Source organism: Oncorhynchus masou, chromosome 13 (assembly GCF_036934945.1).
Source record: "Oncorhynchus masou masou isolate Uvic2021 chromosome 13, UVic_Omas_1.1, whole genome shotgun sequence".
Taxonomy (NCBI): Eukaryota; Metazoa; Chordata; class Actinopteri; order Salmoniformes; family Salmonidae; genus Oncorhynchus; species Oncorhynchus masou.
The window spans coordinates 65,817,374-65,836,371 of NC_088224.1; the positions used below are offsets into that span (position 1 = coordinate 65,817,374).

The 18,998-nt window shown below is 46.9% G+C and overlaps 1 protein-coding gene across 1 annotated transcript in view; it reads right to left on the reverse strand.

The window, feature by feature from the left end:
* Positions 1-18,998, reverse strand: part of LOC135552849 (BCAS3 microtubule associated cell migration factor-like) — a 350,870-nt gene that overhangs the window by 196,987 nt on the left and 134,885 nt on the right. Inside the window, 4 exon segments of the mRNA XM_064984756.1 lie at positions 2,175-2,275; positions 15,923-16,023; positions 18,313-18,478; positions 18,818-18,942. Coding sequence (XP_064840828.1) covers positions 2,175-2,275; positions 15,923-16,023; positions 18,313-18,478; positions 18,818-18,942 — 493 coding nt within the window.

Consider the following 18,998-nt stretch of genomic DNA (forward strand, 5'->3'; position numbering starts at 1 on the left):
TAGCCATTATCATCATACTATACATGTTTCAGTATTTATCCTCCAGACTATTGTACAGAACAGAAAGAAACTGACAGCATGACCTTAGAGGGTTTGTGTCTAGAATGGATCAAGACCATTCTTGTCTTCCAGTGCCATTTCAGATTTGAATTTGAGAGGCGACAAGGTAAGTGTGTTGGGATAAACCGGAGGACAAGTGAGATGCCATGTTGAGGAGCCTCATCCAATGGTTCACAGGAGCTATTAAGTGTCAGAATTAGTGTCATTGAAAATACACCGTGCTGTTTCCTGAGGATAGCACTGTGACAACCGACAATGTCTTGTGGTAACTTTGTTGAGTGCAATAAGTCAGAACATTGGCTTAACAACTTTGTCTGACAGACAACACCATAACACCGTGTTCCCCATAACATCGTGTCCCCCATAACGCCGTGTCCCCCATAACGGCATGTCCCCCATAACGCCGTGTTCCCCATAACGCCGTGTCCCCCATAACGCCGTGTCCCCCATAACGCCGTGTCCCCCATAACGCCGTGTCCCCATAACGCCGTGTCCCCATAATGCCGTGTTCCCCATAACGCCGTGTCCCCATAACGCCGTGTCCCCCATAACGCCGTGTCCCCCATAACGCCGTGTCCCCCATAACGCCGTGTTCCCCATAACGCCGTGTCCCCCATAATGCCGTGTCCCACATAACGCCGTGTCCCACATAACGCCGTGTCCCCCATAACGCCGTGTCCCCATAACGCCGTGTCCACATAACGCCGTGTCCCCATAACGCCGTGTCCCCCATAACGCCGTGTTCCCCATAACGCCGTGTCCCCCATAATGCCGTGTCCCCCATAACGCCGTGTCCCCCATCACTGCTCGGCTGTACCTTACCAAAACAGCACAACTCCTTCTAGTGGCCTGGCTGCCAACCTCCATTTACAAAGACTTCCCCTGGCTAATAATAGCACAGAGCAAGTGTACATCCAGCCAAGCGTCAGTAGTTTTGGTGCAGGAGCTGGTAGATAGACAGTAGTTGGTTTGGCTCCCAGCAACACTATCAGTAGCTACTAACCGCAAGGAAACCACAGGCTAAGTGGGATACATTTACCCCAATCCATTATATATGGCAAGAAATGATTGATGGCGGAAATGTGATGGTTACCTGCAGAGATCAGGCTTCAGATATGAGGGAGTGAAGGGTTAACCAAGCCGAAGAGAGTGCGGTCATATCATCATACAACTTATCTATCTGTAACGCAACATATCCCAACCATATATCCCTCCAAACCACATCTCATGGCAGTACTCAGTGCCAAAAAGGCCACTATTTGGTATTAGATTAAAATGTAATCTTATTTCAATAGTGGCATCATGCACTGCTGGACAAAGACAAGGAGTCCAACAGTCAAGAGCCACTTAGTCCAAAATCCACCTATTAGCTCCTGGGTCGTTTCAACAATTGAGTGCCTTTTGAGTAGTGTAACTTGGTGAAAAGAAAACACATGTTATTTCAACAAAATTGTAACATTCTATCATGAAGACCAACTTAATAAAAAAACACTTCAAGAGGTTAAATAAAAAGAATGGTGTGCCTACTAAGCGCCAAATAAAGTAACAGGGTTGAAGATCTGATCTTAAATCAGCCATAAATCCCTTCGTGACAGGGGGAATGGAAGCCTCTCTAGCCTTCTATATGTGGGTAACAGGTTGAACATGTACCACCCACTCAGATTTACACCAGAAAAATAGTAAAACAAGCACACCTGCTTTTACACTATGATTTGACTATTATTAGCTGTTCAATGTGTCTTTAGAAAAACATATTCAAAAAGGAATATTTGCACCATATTAAAAATGAGAGTCCTGGTCAGTTCATATATCGTTTTATACCTTCAAATGAATCACTAATCACAGAAAATAAATAGTTTGCTGGGCAATAGGCTCTTGAAGGGGTGACTGTCCCTCTCTAGCCACCATAGGACATGTGAAGTGCAGATGATGCAAATGCTTTGATATTGCTATAGATTGGAATGATTCCTCAATCCATTCCTGGTGGACTAACAAACCTGCTCTACCAGTAACTGAGCCTCAACCCCTTAGATTACCTGTTAGTGCTGGTGTGTTTCATGACGTTGAGTAAATTATCACTGAAAAAGGTGCCAGCTGGGCAGTGCCCGTCTCACCTGTGAGAGCCACTCCTCGTCCTCCTGTCCGCTGTGGTCCGACGTCAGGCTGTCGTAAGACTCGTGGCGCGTGACAGGACCCGGGCTTCCAGGGGGCACCACTGTGGACACAGAGAGAGGGAGATAGTGTTTGTTAGATCGGGCGGCGGGCGAGACAGGGCCAGGGCTTCCAGGGGGCACCACTGTGGACACAGAGAGAGGTAGATAGTGTTTGTTAGAGCGGGCGGCGGGCGAGACAGGGCCAGGGCTTCCAGGGGGCACCACTGTGGACACAGAGTGAGGGAGATAGTGTTTGTTAGAGCGGGCGGCGGGCGAGACAGGGCCAGGGCTTCCAGGGGGCACCACTGTGGACACAGAGAGAGGGAGATAGTGTTTGTTAGAGCGGGCGGCGGGCGAGACAGGGCCAGGGCTTCCAGGGGGCACCACTGTGGACACAGAGAGAGGGAGATAGTGTTTGTTAGAGCGGGCGGGCGGGCGGCGGGCGAGAGAGCGAGACAGACAGACAGCGTGAGCTTTTCTTGTTGTCTAGTGTCTCTGACACTCAGTTAGGTCGAGAGAGGGGGGAGGAAAGAGAGCAAAAGGGCATTTGGGCATATATGTGCCTGAGTGTGTGAAGGAGCATGTGTAAGTGTGAGTGAGAGAGAACATGTGTGTGTGTGTGTACGTGCTTGTGTGTGTGTGTGAGTGAGCGTGCGCGTGTGTGTGAGGCCCGTCAGCGGCACAGAGAGAGAGGCACCCAGACAGATGGCGTAGTTGGAGGCTGGAATAAGCAGGCGTGGAGAATGAAGCTTAAAGTGTAGAATCAGTCTTTTCTCCTGGCACTTCAGGGCCTAGCGCCCCCCATCCCGTGTCAGTCTGTGGTGAATTTGTTTAATGTGGGAATGACTAATAAAGTTGTCAAGTTCTCATCTGGAGCGCACAAGGCGCTGCTGTCTCTTTTGCCCCCCCTCGCCTTTTCTCTCCCTCGCTCTCTCGCCTTCTCTCCCTCGCCTTTTCTCTCCCTCGCTCTCTCGCCTTCTCTCCCTCGCCTTTTCTCTCCCTCGCTCTCTCGCCTTCTCTCCCTCGCTCTCTCGCCTTCTCTCCCTCGCCTTTTCTCTCCCTCGCTCTCTCGCCTTTTCTCTCCCTCGCTCTCTCGCCTTCTCTCCTCGCTTTTCTCTCCTCGCTCTCTCGCCTTTTCTCTCCCTCGCTCTCTCGCCTTTTCTCTCCCTCGCTCTCTCGCCTTTTCTCTCCCTCGCTCTCTCGCCTTCTCTCCCTCGCCTTTTCTCTCCCTCGCTCTCTCGCCTTCTCTCCCTCGCCTTTTCTCTCCCTCGCTCTCTCGCCTTTTCTCTCCCTCGCTCTCTCGCCTTTTCTCTCCCTCGCTCTCTCGCCTTTTCTCTCCCTCGCTCTCTCGCCTTCTCTCCCTCGCCTTTTCTCTCCCTCGCTCTCTCGCCTTTTCTCTCCCTCACTCTCCTGCTTTTTCTCTGTCTCTCTCGTGGGTAGAGCAGGTGTTGGGAGGCTTCTTAAGGAGACGTGCTTGTCGGCTTGACACCACACACAGCAGTGCTGTAACAAATACCTCGACTGACCCTCTTCCACTGCAGAAAGGCTGCCCTCGTTTCCCTAAAAGCTTGCACCACACTGCTCTCTCCTGCTCTGGAGAGACGGGTGTGGTGAAGGTGTGTGTGGTTCCTAGCCAGATCCTTTGATACCTTAGGTTGCTCTCTAATGGCAGAAGAACAAAGCCTGCTTGTGTTACTTATTAAACAAAATCATTACTACCCTTCCTTCCTGTATCCCTCTCTCGCTCCCACCAACTCTACTCTTGCTCTATGACCCCTTGGGGGCAATAGCTGTTCCCTAATTAATTATTGATGCTTTGGAGCAGTTTCTGGCTGGCTGGATCGGGTTACGGCGACAGGGGCGGAGTGGTTCCATTGGCCTGAGAGAGCCGGACAGGCTCCTGAGTGGGGAGGCAGTGGTCATCCCCAAGGGTCAAGCGCAGTCAGACCTGGCTCTGTGTGTTGTGTGTGTGTGTATTAGGAAATGCAGGGATATAGAGACAGACTGAGCCAACCAAACATTTAAAGACATATCTATCAGAGTGAGTGGCTGGATTGATATATAGATAGATCGACAGAGAGCCATTGGTTCGGATGTTTTTACTGTCATTAGGGACTCTTAACCCTTTACACTCATGGTAATTAGCCTATATGGATAGGGATAAATTGAAATGCAAAAGCATAGTAGCAATTGAAAGGTAAGAGTTTGGTAATTTATTATACCAAAAGTTGAGGACAACAGTTCACCTGACACAAGAATCCAAACATTACACTGTTGACTTTACGTGCATTTTACATGTACTTTTCGCCAAATTTGTCGATAACAAAATACTCTGCATTCCTCGAGTAACATAAGAATATTCCTGGTAAATGTAGGGTAGGTGCAACATAAGACGAATAAATCACAGGGGTTTGAGAGAGATGACTAACTGGTGTCTCCAAGTTTCCAACCACCTCTCCAAATAGTGCATAGATCCTTAATAATTTCATTGCACTTTTATGACTCAAAGAAGTGTCTTCACACTATAGGTGCTTTTTTTAAGCTCTCCTAGATGTGCCGTTGAGTTACTAGAACAAAACCCTGCATCCCCACCCATTACTGTGTCACAATTACTGTTGTTCCTTATGCAATCCCAAAACAACACATTATAAAAAGCAATCTGGGTCAGGTGGGCATCATTTGAAAGCTTGTTCTATTGCCAACATGACTGGCTAAGTTATACAATATTGGTGAGCATTGAAAGGAGTCATGAGTGCATTCAGCTGCAAATTCTCTTCACAATAAACAAACACAGGATCATTCTGTTCAGATTCCAAGAACACAGGATGAGATGTTACTATCCGTTGTGCAAGCACTTCCAAGAGTTAATAAACAGTGAACGTGGTTAAATTTGGGGAGCGCATCGTCAGTAGTGTACCTTTGGTTCCTAGGGTGTTTCGGCCTTTCACACTATACACCCTCCCCAAAGGCGGCCAGCGACAGGGTGATCAATCCTACGCTTGCGTCCCATTCCCAATTAGTCATAGGAGTTGCCTTGTTGTTGATAGCCAACATCCCATGGGACTATGCATGGCAGGGGCGTCCTCCTCCCTGAGTCAAGCATTGTTGACCGCATACCTCCTGGCCCTCTCACTTCGGGGCCCAGCTGGGGTCTTTCCTCTTCATCCAGAGCCACTGACTGCTGCCTTCTGCCGCCTCTGATACAGCTTTGATTGCCGAACGCTGGCTCTGGCCCTTAATTCCCAGGTCTCTAAGCAGTCTGGTTGTAGATGTTGCCACAAAACCTCTGCAGCCCACCTCAACTGGTCGGACTTCTGTGTTCCAGCCATGATGCCGTGCTTCGGCAGCTAGATCAGCATAGCGCAGATGTTTTCGCTCATAAGCCTCATCTACTGAGTTTTCCCAGGGTACTGTGAGCTCAATGATGAAGACCTTATTGAGTGAACAGGACCAGAGCACCATGTCAGGTCTTAGGGTGGTGGTTGCGATCTCCGGAGGAAACACAAGTTGCCGGCCAATGTCAGCTAGCATTTTCCAGTCGCGGGCCAAGCGGAGCTGGTCTCGCTCTAATGGTGTAGAGCCGCTCTTCGGTGGTTTAACCCCTTCGCGGACAAAGTTTGTCCGTAAGGAGTGTGATGCTGCTGTGGGTGGTAGGGAGTTGGTGGCAGCTCGCTTGTCCTCCAGGGCGGACGCAAGGTTTTTAAGGACTTGGTTGTGACGCCAAGTGTAGCGTCCCTGGGTGAGGCTTGTTTTACACCCTGTGAGAATGTGCCTGAGGTTGGCTGGCATGGAACAGAGGGCACAGTCCGGATCTTCACCATACCATTGGTGAAAATTAACTGGTGTTGGAAGGACGTCATATGTTGCTCTGATTGAAAAGCTCAACCGCCTCGCTTCCATGGCCCACAGATCCTTCCAGCTGATCTTCCTCTTCTCCACACTGTCCCATCGAGTCCACTGTCCCTGTTTGGCAAGAGAGACTGCCTTGGCCCTCCTTTCAGCCTCCTCCTGATGGCGTACTTACTGCACTACCATCTTCCGCCGCTCTGGTGCAGTGGCCTTACTCCAAGCAGCACGGCTAGTTAGCCCAAGGCCTCCTCTTCCTTGCTGAACATGACCCACAATGTCAGCATGTCTGAGGGCTGCTGTTGCCTCCTGGACTGCTTTTCCTGGCCTCCATTTGCGCCCAGTTGCCAAGGTCGGCGCGTTGTTGCTCACCACTGGGTCTCGAGATTCATTCAGTGTCATCTGGAGCCTGGTTTTGCACACTTGAATTCCTCTGTTAGACTGGTGAGGGGCAGCTTGAGGACACCATCTCCATAGAGGCCTATGGTGGTAAGGCATCGTGGAACTCCGAGCCACAACTTTAAGTAGCCTGTGACTCCTCTTTCCATCTTCTCCACTGTTGAGATTGGAACCTCATACAGTGCTAAGGGCCACAACACCCGGGGTAGGAGACCAAACTGCAGACACCAGGCCATTAACTTTCCAGGTAGCTGGGTGTTGTCGATGGACTGTAGGCTACTACTGATGTCTTTGCGCAGCTGTTGCACCTGGTCTTTGTCCTTCAGGCTTGCATCATACCACCTTCCAAGGCTTTTTACCGGCTGCTCAGACACTGTTGGGATTTGGTCATCTCCGATTAAGAATTTCAGGTCAGAGAGTACTCCCTTCACAATCGAGATGCTGCGTGACTTGGATGGTTTAATCTTCATACGGGCCCAGCTGATGTTCTCCTCGAGTTTTCTGAGCAGTCTCCTGGTGCATGGGACAGTGGTGGTCAATGTTGTAATGTCGTCCATGTAGGCTCTGAGTGGAGGGAGGCGGAAACCAGAGTCGACTCGCTGTCCACCAGCAACCCATTTTGAGGATCTGATGATAACCTCCATTGCCATTGTGAATGCCAACGGAGAAATGGTACATCCCGCCATTATACCTACATTCAGGCACTGCCATGAGGTGGTGAACTCTGAGGTGGTGAAGCAGAACTGCAGATCCTGGAAGTACGACTTCACCAGGTTTGTGATGGTGTCCGATATGTGGAAAAATCTGAAGGCAGACCACAGGAGTTCATGGGGCACAGAGCCAAATGCATTGGCGAGGTCGAGGAAGACTACATGGAGGTCCCTTTTCTCCACCTTGGCCATTTGGATCTGGTGCCAGATCATGCTGGAATGTTCCAAGCAGCCAGAGAACCCTGATATTCCTGCCTTCTGTACAGATGTATCGACGTACACATTCCTTTGCAGGTACTCGGCCATCCTCTGGGCAATGACCCTAAAGAAGATTTTACCCTCGACATTCAATAAGGAGATTGGGCGGAATTGGCTGATGTTCACTGCATCCTTCTCCTTAGGGATCAGGACCCCGCCAGCCCTACGCCACACTTTGGGTATTATCTTCTTCTGCCAAGCTGTTCTCATAAGCCTCCAGAGGAACCTCAGGACGTCTGGTGCGTTCTTATACACTTTGTACGGGACTCCATTTGGCCCCGGGGCTGATGCTGTTCTTGCCCGTCGAACTGTGTTTTCCACCTCTTTCCATGTCGGAGGGCTGATCTCAATATGATGTTCTGGGGGTTCAATGGGTGGGATATCTGATGGGATGGCCAGATGTTCATGTCGCTTTGAGTCAAAGTTTGTTGTTCTCAGGTGCTCCTCTAGGTCTTTCTTTGTTGTTTTTAGAGCTCCACTTTTTTCCTTTGTGAAGAGACTTTTAAGGAACTTGAAAGGATCTTTGTAGAATCGAGTTCTAGTTTGTTCTTTCTTCCTTCTGCGTTTCCGTAGGTTCTCTGCTCTACGGAGGGATGCCAACCGGGTTTTGATGTCAGCCTGAAGTGCCTCTATGCCCTTCTTTTCCACTTCCGAGGCCTTCTTCCACTGTGTCTTAAGCTGCCGCCTTTCTTGAACGAGGCGCTTGATTTCTTGTTGCCTCCTGGAAACTGGTGGGGTTGGAACCTTTCTCCCGCCTTTTGCCTCTTCCACTCCAAATCTTTCTGTCCCGTACTCATAGATGATGTCCCCCATCCTCTCCAACTTCTTCTCCACTGTGCCTCGAAGTCTCTCGAGGGTCAAGGTAAGGTCAGTATTCACTGTTTCCCACAACTTCTTGTCACTGGCGCCAGGCCACTTCACATACGGTCTGTGCCCTGGTAGTCTCCTCTCGACTGCAGGTCTGGGAGGCTGGGTGAGTTCCACTCCTGTTGTTGGTTCCACCTCAGTTGCTACTTCGGTGCTTGAGTTTATGTCCTCCATGACAGTGGTACTGATGCACTGCAAACTATGGTTTGCGTCCAGTTGCTGTGCTTCATTCGACTGATTTGATCGCTTTCGCAGAAAGTAATCAATGCGAGTTCTCTGTCTCTCTTTACCCAAACACCCCTTTTTCCCCTGGTGGATCCTCAGCCCATGGTGTGATGTAACTTTCCTCCAACCACAGACACATACCTGCATCTGTTTGTGGCCCACTGTTGCAGCAGAACTTGTGACAGTTGCTGTGGTGTTCTCTTGTGCTGTGCTCTCATTACTCGTAGTCGTTTCCAGTCCAGTCGTTACCATGTTGTCAGCCAATGAGTCAGTCAATCAGGACAACTCAGGGTGTGACGACATGTCATCTTGTAACTGTACATTAAACACAGGGATCATAAACGTTGACACTGTATATGACATTAGTTTAATGATATGCAAATGAGTGCCCACATATATAGTGCCTCCCTATAATCATCGGGGGGGGTGTTAGCAAACAGAGCTCTACTCTACCTTCAATAGGGAAGTGCCATAACATGCACAAAAATGTTTCAGTCCAGTGACAACACAATGTGAAAACAGTGTACTAATTAATCATCACAAGGCGGGATATTTGTTTTAGTGATGGTTGATAGCAAAGATTACCATCTGAAATGACTATTATAACCATTCCTAACAAGTAGAAAAAATTATAATTGGTGGTGTTTACCAGGCAAATCTGATTGGTGTTATTCTTTGAAAAATCCCCTGTTCTGGTAAAACACACTAAAAAACAAGTGGTTTTAAAACCTTTCTTAAGCAATCTTAAAGAGCCTGTGTCTCTGTGGCTCTGAGAGGATGTGGTCTAGTTCTGCTGACCAGAGGAGAGACTCAGTGAGTGGTCTGGTCAAGGCCAGTAGCAGTAGGTAGTGCAGGGGTGCGTCCAATATATCACCCTAGTACCTATATAGTTCACTGGTCAAAAGTAGTGCACTATATCCGGAATAGTGTGCAATTTCAGACAGAGTGAGTTGTCTGACGGATGCAGGTAGCAGTAACAGCAGGTATCGTGAGCAGACCCAGAACAAAGCAGGGCCAGGTATTGATCCGGGTTGATCTCTGGGGAGAGATACGACTAATGATCTGATCTGTTCAGTGGTGGTCAGCCTCATTGTCTAGTTGCCTGGCCTGTCCCTTCCGTTCTACCTCTAACCTCTCTCTCTGTCACTCTGTCTCTCTCTCTCTGTCTCTCTCTCTCTCACTCTGTCTCTGTCACTCTGTCTCTCTGTCACTCTGTCTCTCTCTCTCTGTCTCTCTCTGTCTCTCTCTGTCTCTGTCACTCTGTCTCTCTCTCTCTGTCTCTCTCTCTCTGTCTCTCTCTGTCACTCTCGCGCTCATTTGGGAAGCTCCTTTTGACCATTAGGCAGGCCCGTTGGGATAATGTCACGATCTGATAAGGCTTGTCCATGGCTGATCCTTCCCCACTTTCTCTTTACCAAACCGCCCAGCGGTGAAGGTCAGCTTCTGCAGGCCTCGGAAGTCTCTCACTCAGCCAATTAGCAGTGATTGACGACGCCATGGTGGAAGGCCCAGGAGACAGCCAGCCGCCAGTTACTACATTATGAAAGGAAGCTGGGGGCTAGACTTTATATTCGTATTGTTATCTTTTAATATTTATTGTTGTTGCATTGTCAAGAAGGAACTTGCAAGTAAGCATTTCGTTGGACAGTGTATTCCATGTGTAGCGACCGATTATGATTTTTCAACGCTGATACCGATTATTGGAGTACCAAAAAAGCAGATTTTTTAATTTTTAATAATGACAATTACAACAATACTGAATGAACACTTATTTTAACTTCTTGGAACTCTAGGGGCGCAATTTCATTTTTGGATGAAAAACGTTCCCGTTTTAAACAAGATATTTTGTCACAAAAAGATGCTCGACTATGCAAAAGATGCTCGACTACTGTTCGAAAGAAAACACTCTGACGTGTCCAGAAATACAAAGATCTTCTCTGTGCGTGCCCTTTAACGTGAGCTTCAGGCAAAACCAAGATGAGATGGCATCCAGGAAATGACAAGGATTTTTGAGGCTCTGTTTGTCATGATCTCCTTATATGGCTGTGAACGCAAGAGGAATGAATCAACCCTCTCTGTCGTTTCCCCAAGGTGTCTGCAGCATTGTGACGTATTTGTAGGCAGATCATTGGAAGATTGACCATAAGAGACCACATTTACCACGTGTCCGCCCGGTGTCCTGCGCCGAAATTGGTGCGCAAAAGTCACCTGCCAGTATTTTTCCAAGGAATACAGAGAGTAAAGCAAGCTTCCACGAACTGCATGTCAATGAAGAGATATGTGAAAAAACACCTTGAGGACTGATTCCAAACAACGTTTGCCATGTTTCGGTCGATATTATGTAGTTAATCCGGAAAAAGTTTTACGTTGTAGGTGACTGCATTTTCGGTTCGTTTCAGTAGCCAGGCGCAATGTAGAAAACGGAACGATTTCTCCTACACACAGACGCTTTCAGGAAACACTGCGCATTTGGCATGTGACTGAGAGTCTCCTCATTGAAAACATCAGAAGCTCTTCAAAGGTAAATGATTTTATTTATTTGGTTATCTGGCTTTTGTGAAAATGTTGCATGCTACATGCTACACAAAATGCTATGCTAGCTTTGCATACTCTTACACAAATTAGTCCATTTCTATGGTTCAAAAGCATATTTTGAAAATCTGAGATGACAGTGTTGTTAAGAAAAGGCTAAGCTTGAGAGCAAACGCATTATTTTAATTTTATTTGCGATTTTCAGAAATCGTTAACGTTGCATTATGCTAATGAGCCTGAGGCTTTAGTCACGATCCCGGATCCGGGATGGGGAGTTTCAAGAGGTTATATAATACATCAATAAAATCAATTTAGCCTCAAGCAAATACTGAAACATGTGCAATTTGGTTTAAATAATGCAAAAACAAAGTGTTGGAGAAGAAAGTAAAAGTGCAATATGTGCTATGTAAGAAAGCTAACGTTTCAGTTCCTTGCTCAGAACTTGAGAACATATGAAAGCTGGTGGTTCCTTTTAACATGAGTCTTCAATATTCCCAGGTAAGAAGAATTATAGGACTATTTCCCTCTATACCATTTGTATTTCATTAACCTTTGACTATTGGATGTTCTTATAGTATTGCCAGTGTAACAGTATAGCTTCCGTCCCTCTCATCGCTCCTCCCTGGACTCGAACCAGCAATACAACAACAACAGCCACCATTGAAGCAGCGTTACCCATGCAGAGCAAGGGGAGCAACTACTAGAAGGCTCAGAGCGAGTGACGTTTGAAACGCGATTAGCGTGCGCTAACTAGCTAGCCATTTCACTTCGGTTACATAGGCTTGAAGTCATAAACGCACAACGAAGAGCTGCTGGCAAAAACGCACAAAAGTGCTATTTGAATGAATGTTTATGCGCCTGCTTCTGCCTACCACCGCTCAGTCAGATACTTAGACACTTGTATGCTCAGTCAGATTATATGCAACGCAGAACACGCTAGATAATATCTAGTAATGTCATCAACCATGTGTAGTTAACTAGTGATTATGATTGATTGTTTTTTATAAGATAAGTTTAATGCTAGCTAGCAACTTACCTTGGCTTACTGCATTCGCATAACAGGCAGTCTCCTTGTGGAGTGCAATGAGAGAGAGGCAGGTCGTTATTACGCTGGGCTAGTTAACTGTATGGTTGCAAGATTGGATCCCCCGAGCTGACAAGGTGAAAATCTGTCGTTCTGCCCCTGAACGAGGCAGTTAACACACCGTTCCTAGGCCGTCATTGAAACTAAGAATGTGTTCTTAACGGACTTGCCTAGTTAAATAAAGGTATACATTTTTATTATTATTTTATTAATTAATTATTATTATAATTTTTTTTAAATCCGCAAATCAGCGCCCAAAAATACCGATTTCCGATTGTTACGAAAACTTGAAATCGGCCCTAATTAATCGTCCGTTCCGATTAATCGGTCGACCTCTAGTATATACCACTAATAAAACTTGAAACTAGGGGGAGACCAGGGCCTAAAAGCACCAGCGCAGCCACCACTGAGGTGCCTAGCCTACTCAGAGAATTCAGAGGAGCCAGCCAGAAGAGCAGGGAGGTAAATTATTCACGCCATGTTTGCCTCGGCGAAGTCTTGCGGCCGGGGAAGAGGTGTCTGAACACACACACGACAGACAGCTATGTAAATACAGCCCCCTAGCTTCAAAAAAACATCAAGACCAGAGGTGGGAAAATATGCCCTGAATTTCAGGAATGAATGCTGCAAATAAGGACGGAAAAAAGCCTCACATTCATCAATCGTGTGGTGGTGTTATTCTAAGGGATCCGACCGCAGGATTAAATCTACTCTGACACCTCAGGGCAACACAAATTGGCCCTATTCATTCATTCATTTTGGGCCTTTTAGAATGAAAAGGGTCTCTGTTTCTCCTAACTGGCTTATTGAGCCATCCACACCACAGTGAGGATTCCCTGAGCCATCAAAGCTGGACTGAGACAGCATTTATGAGGCTTCCTTATCGCCTCTTCATATCTCTCTGTCTCTGTGTCCCTGTCTGTGTGTATGTGTTAGTGTGTGTATGTGTGTGTTAGTGTGTGTGTGTCTATCTGTGAGTGTGTGTGTGTGTGTGTTCGTGTGTCTGTGTGCACTTCTCTCTCGGTCTCTTATCATCCCCAGCAGGGTGGTGGGGCTGCTGTTTACCCGGCTGTGGCCCAGAGCAGAGCGGGCCCAGAGCGGTGCCAGTGGGCTGGGCAGATGGACAGGTGGAGATAGTGACCATGAAGTGGCGCCACCGCTGCTTTTTATCACCAGCCTGCGAGGCTCCTCTCCGGCTAGGCTGGCATGAGCTCCATCCCTCCCTCCACAGCAACATGCATTTTTAATCACACCGGTCATCCAATATAGAGAGAGCAGTTGCTGTCAATCACACAACATGTAAACCCTCTAACCCCATGCTCTAGAAGGTTGTGGAACCCAGCTAGGTCCCTGAATACACAGACTCATTTGCAGATCTAAAAGGGGCCCGTGATTAATCATACCCCTCTCAGTCTTTATCTTTGACACTTTTCTTTCATCCATCTCCGTTTCTCTTCCTCTCGCTTTGTCTCAGTCTCTTTCTTCCAAACCCTTTCTCTTTTTCCTCCCGTCACTATGTCCTTCTGCTTGTTGACGTTTGGGGTAGTATGTACTACTATGTAAACTAGACCCTGATAGTGTAGTTTGTACCGGAGCAGGGAGGAGAGTATCAGCTTCTCCCTTCATAAGCCCTGATCTTTATGCAGAGGCCCACAGAGCCAACAGTGTGTGTGTGTGTGTGTGTGCGTGTGCGTGTGTGTCCTGTAGTGTAGCGTAGCATAATGCATCCCGGGGTCAGATCGCCCGCCCTGGATCACTCCCTCTCTGCACAGCCAATTTCTGGCGGGCTGAGCGGAGGCACCGTGTTGTGAAACAGAACTTTCAGTCGATGCTCGGGTGCAAAGTGGAGGAATGAAAGGTGGCACTCCATGAGCCGTAGCAGCATGCAGGAAACGACCCGGGGGCAGAGCAGAACGATGGGTAGAAGAAGTACAAGACGACAAATGATGTGCATATTGTATTGACCTGGGTGTGTGAGTGCATTAGGGTTGGTGCTGCTTGGCTGGCAGGAGGAACGGGGGCAAGGGAGGGACAGACGAGGTGGGGCAGGCGGTGATATTTTGTCCATCACTAATTAGAGCTAAATGTGAGAGAGCACTGAGACTAAATCATTCTGCCTTCTCGCAGGACAGAGTCACACTAAACCCAGTGCCGATGCCCGCTGCCCGACCCGTCACACCAACTTGACTTCATCGCTCTGACACTAGAAAGGACTATTGGAACTAATTTGAGAAAATATCCTACCCGCCCAGCCCTGAGCACTGGGAGAACGTCTACCTCCCAGATGGCACCCCATTCCCTATAGTGCACTACAGTTGACCATAGGGCCCTGGTCAAAAGTAATACACTAAGTAGGGAATAGGGTGCCATTTGGGAAGCAGACAATTTAGTGTAGAATAGAGGAGACAGAAGAACAGGCACACGGGAGGAGAAGGGGATTTGCCCCAACGGCACTTCAGGAGCTAATTACTGATTTATGTTTATGATTATGTAGCTAATGCAACAACGCACACTGAAACGGAGGATAAATTAAATGTGTGGCCATCCGTGTGCACTCTGCCCCCCAGAGTTGTCGTCTTCTTCCTTCTGCCATCTCCAGCCTCCACAGCCTTTCACATGTCAACCTAAAGTGCTTGGTGATCTTTGTACTTGTTATTGAGTTAGGAGGAGTTTGGAGGCTGGCTAATTGGCTTCATTTGAATGAGTTGAGTGGAGTTGGTTGAGCTGTTAGCGTTGTGATGCTGACTTGTTCAGAGGAGATAGACAAAGAGACATACAGTGACAAAGGCTTGATTCAAAGTGCCGTACAGATGGAACAGAACGGATGAAAAGCTGACAGACCAGAGCACTACTCAGATGGAGTGATGGAAAGCTGACAGTTCGTGTGATAAGGGATCTAAGACTAGAGCACTACTCAGATGGAGTGATGGAAAGCTGACAGTTCATGTGATAAGGGATCTAAGACTAGGGCACTACTCAGATGGAGTGATGGAAAGCTGACAGTTCGTGTGATAAGGGATCTAAGACTAGAGCACTACTCAGATGGAGTGATGGAAAGCTGACAGTTCGTGTGATAAGGGATCTAAGACTAGAGCACTACTCAGATGGAGTGATGGAAAGCTGACAGTTCGTGTGATAAGGGATCTGAGACTAGAGCACTACTCAGATGGAGTGATGGAAAGCTGACAGTTCGTGTGATAAGGGATCTAAGACTAGAGCACTACTCAGATGGAGTGATGGAAAGCTGACAGTTCGTGTGATAAGGGATCTGAGACTAGAGCACTACTCAGATGGAGTGATGGAAAGCTGACAGTTTGTGTGATAAGGGATCTGAGACCAGAGCACTACTCAGATGGAGTGATGGAAAGCTGACAGTTTGTGTGATAAGGGATCTGAGACCAGAGCACTACTCAGATGGAGTGATGGAAAGCTGACAGTTCGTGTGATAAGGGATCTGAGACCAGAGCACTACTCAGATGGAGTGATGGAAAGCTGACAGTTCATGTGATAAGGGATCTGAGACCAGAGCACTACTCAGATGGAGTGATGGAAAGATGTTGGATCTCCACTGAGGGTTTTAAGAGGGAACAGGGAAGTAATGGAGGATGGCTGAAAGGGTCCTACTCCTCAGCATGTCACCAATAAGTGGGTGAAGACAATCTCCCATAGAGAGTCCTTCAGCTCTGGCACAGGTCTAATGGAGCTTGGTACACACACACACACGTACAAAGAGTATTTATATACACATACAGAGAAGAGTACACACACACACAGTGTATAACACTTACATCCAGCCAGGAGGTATTGGTAATATTGCACCAGGTCAGAGGCCAGCACCAGAGGGTGGTTGGAGAGAAAGGGAGGCTGGAGCTCATTCCACAGTGGAGTCCTGTAACAACCAAACAACATAGAAGAGAAACACACAACTCAATTACAGAGAAGAAAATATCAGGAGGTGTCCCAAATGGCACCCTATTCCCAATGTAGTACACTACTTTTAACCATTTAGGACCCTTTTGGTGATCCACAATTACAAAATAGAGCTCTGGTAAAACAAAGGCTGCAGATTGAGGGCCAGATGTATAGAGCAGTGCCCCTGCTGGGTGTAAATAGACTGTGGTCCCTGGAGCCTGGCAGTACAGAGACAGATATAACATATGAAGGTGTGTATACTATAGTAGTTACATACAGTACTGTAGTGTACAACATGAACATCACATGTGTTTTGTCCTACATAGCGGTAGTCTGATCACAGAGAACTGGGCCACAGCAGCAGAACTTTATATCTGGTTCCAGCTGCTCATTTGACAAGGATGAATGGGATTCTGCAGCATAATATGTTTTCACTGTATCCAATATTATTTTATAACTAGGTTATACATACAATATGTTAGAACATATATGACTCCTATAAAAAAAAGTTTAATATGATAATGTCACACACACTACTGTATAAATCACACACACACACAACTGTATAACTGTACAATATATTACTGTATGTAAATCTTCATAACATGAACCACAGCTTAACAGAGCGGGAAAACTGTGTGTGTGTGTGTGTGTGTGTGTGCGCGCATGTGTGTGTGTCAGTGGAGGCTCCTCAGAGAAGGAAAAGGAGGACCATCCTCCTCAGTGAATTTCATAAAGAGATTTTAAAACATTGAAAGTTATCCTTTTTAGATAAAACTATACTGAAATATATGCACGTCATCAAATTGATTAAAACACAATGCTTTGCAATGAAGGTCTACAGTAGCCTCAACAGCACACTGTAGGGTAGCACCATGGTGTAGCCGGAGGACAGCTAGCTTCCGTCCTCCTCTGGGTACATTGCCTTCAATATGAAACCTAGGAGGCTCATGGTTCTCACCTCCTTCCATAGACTTACACAATAACTATGACAACTTCCGGAGGACATCCTCCAATCTATCAGAGCTTTTGCAGCATGAACTGACACGTTGTCCACCCAATCAAAGGATCAGAGAATGAATTGAGTACTGAAAGCATAAGCTACAGCTAGCTAGCACTGCAGTGCATAACATTTGGTGAGTAGTTGACTAAAAGAGAGAGAAGGACAATAGCTGAACTGTTTTGAACAAATTAATTTCTGCTAGCAAATGCAGCTGGCTAGTTCAGTTACTTAAACACCCGGCTCAAACAGAAGGATTCTATGTTAGCTAAGTGGCTATGACCATCCAACACAACACTAGAACTCTTCCAAGTAAAAGTGAGCTTTTGGTTGTATTAATGTATTGCCACCGGCGACCGCCGGTGTAACTGCTTAGTGACTATACATGTAACAGCATAATTGTAGCGGGTTTACTAACGCATGAGTTCTATTAGCTATGTTGACTAGGATGGTACTTTAGCTAATATGGGGACAACAATGTAGGCTGATGGTTATTATTAGATATGCTAGATGGTTATGATTAGATATGCTAGATGGTTATGATTAGATATGCTAGATGGTTATGATTAGATATGCTAGATGGTTATGATTAGATATGCTAGATGGTTATGATTAGATATGCTAGATGGTTATGATTAGATATGCTAGATGATTATGATTAGATATGCTAGATGGTTATGATTAGATATGCTAGATGGTTATGATTAGATATGCTAGATGGTTATGATTAGATATGCTAGATGGTTATGATTAGATATGCTAGATGGTTATGATTAGATATGCTAGATGGTTATGATTAGATATGCTAGATGCAGACAAGAGTGTGCGAGGCGGTATGGAATGTGTCACTGTCATCTTAAATTTGTCTCGACCTATGTGCACCTACATTGTAAACTTTCATTCATAGGCTAGGTTGTAGCAACCTCATGATGGGTATAGGAAAATTAGAGTGTCATGTAGCAGCCTAAACCTATCGATGTTACATTGAACTGGATGAATGGAATATAAATGGCAGTTATTCAATATGATGAAATAGAAATAAGTCCATGCTCATTAAAAAAATGTCCTCCCTAATCTTAAACTGCACTGACCGCCACTGATGTGTGTGTGTGTGTGTGTGTGTGTGTGTGTGTGTGTGTGTGTGTGTGTGTGTGTGTGTGTGTGTGTGTGTGTGTGTGTGTGTGTGTGTGTGTGTGTGTGTGTGTGTGTGTGTGTGTGTGTGCGTATATGTGCGTGTGTGTGTGGGTGTTAGGAAGGGTAAGTTACCTGGCCAGGCTCCAGCAGGCCCGTGGACATGTGTTGAGCTCCAGGGGTGTGTCATCGCTGATCTTCTGGGCCGTGCTGATTGGCCGAGGCTCCAGGACGTGCTCCACCAGGGTGCCATAGCAACTGAGGATGTAGAGGGACTCCACCACTGACCGGCTGGACTGGTCTGAGTAACAGGAGGTCAACAGGTCAACGTTACGGAGTAAGAGGAGCACGTTGTTGTGACTTAGCTTAGTGTTTTGAATACTATGCCCAGCATCTCACTGAGTGGGTTCCTACTTCCCTGACCTTAATGTTGCGTCTACACAGGGGGCTAAGAGGGGTTGACACCCAGAGCAAAGTTTCCAGGCCAATGGTATTTACGATTCTCCAACAGATTTTGAACTTTTAAATGACCAAATGAAAACAAAATGAAAGTGTTTTAGTGTGATGATGGTTTTGGGGGTAACAGCTAGGATACTAATGCACTAGTGGGATCTAATGATGAGCCTTTACAGCCCCTCACCTTTCTCTCTCTTCATGTTGGGGTTGGTCATGTACCATGAGCGTGAGGCAGCAAAGACAGCAGCCACACAGAACTCTCCTCCACTGGACTTACTGGGGGAGATCTGAGGGAGAGGCTTGGCTTTGCTGCAGGGGGGGAGAAAAAGAGCGAGAGAGAGAATGATTGAGAGAGAGAGAGAGAG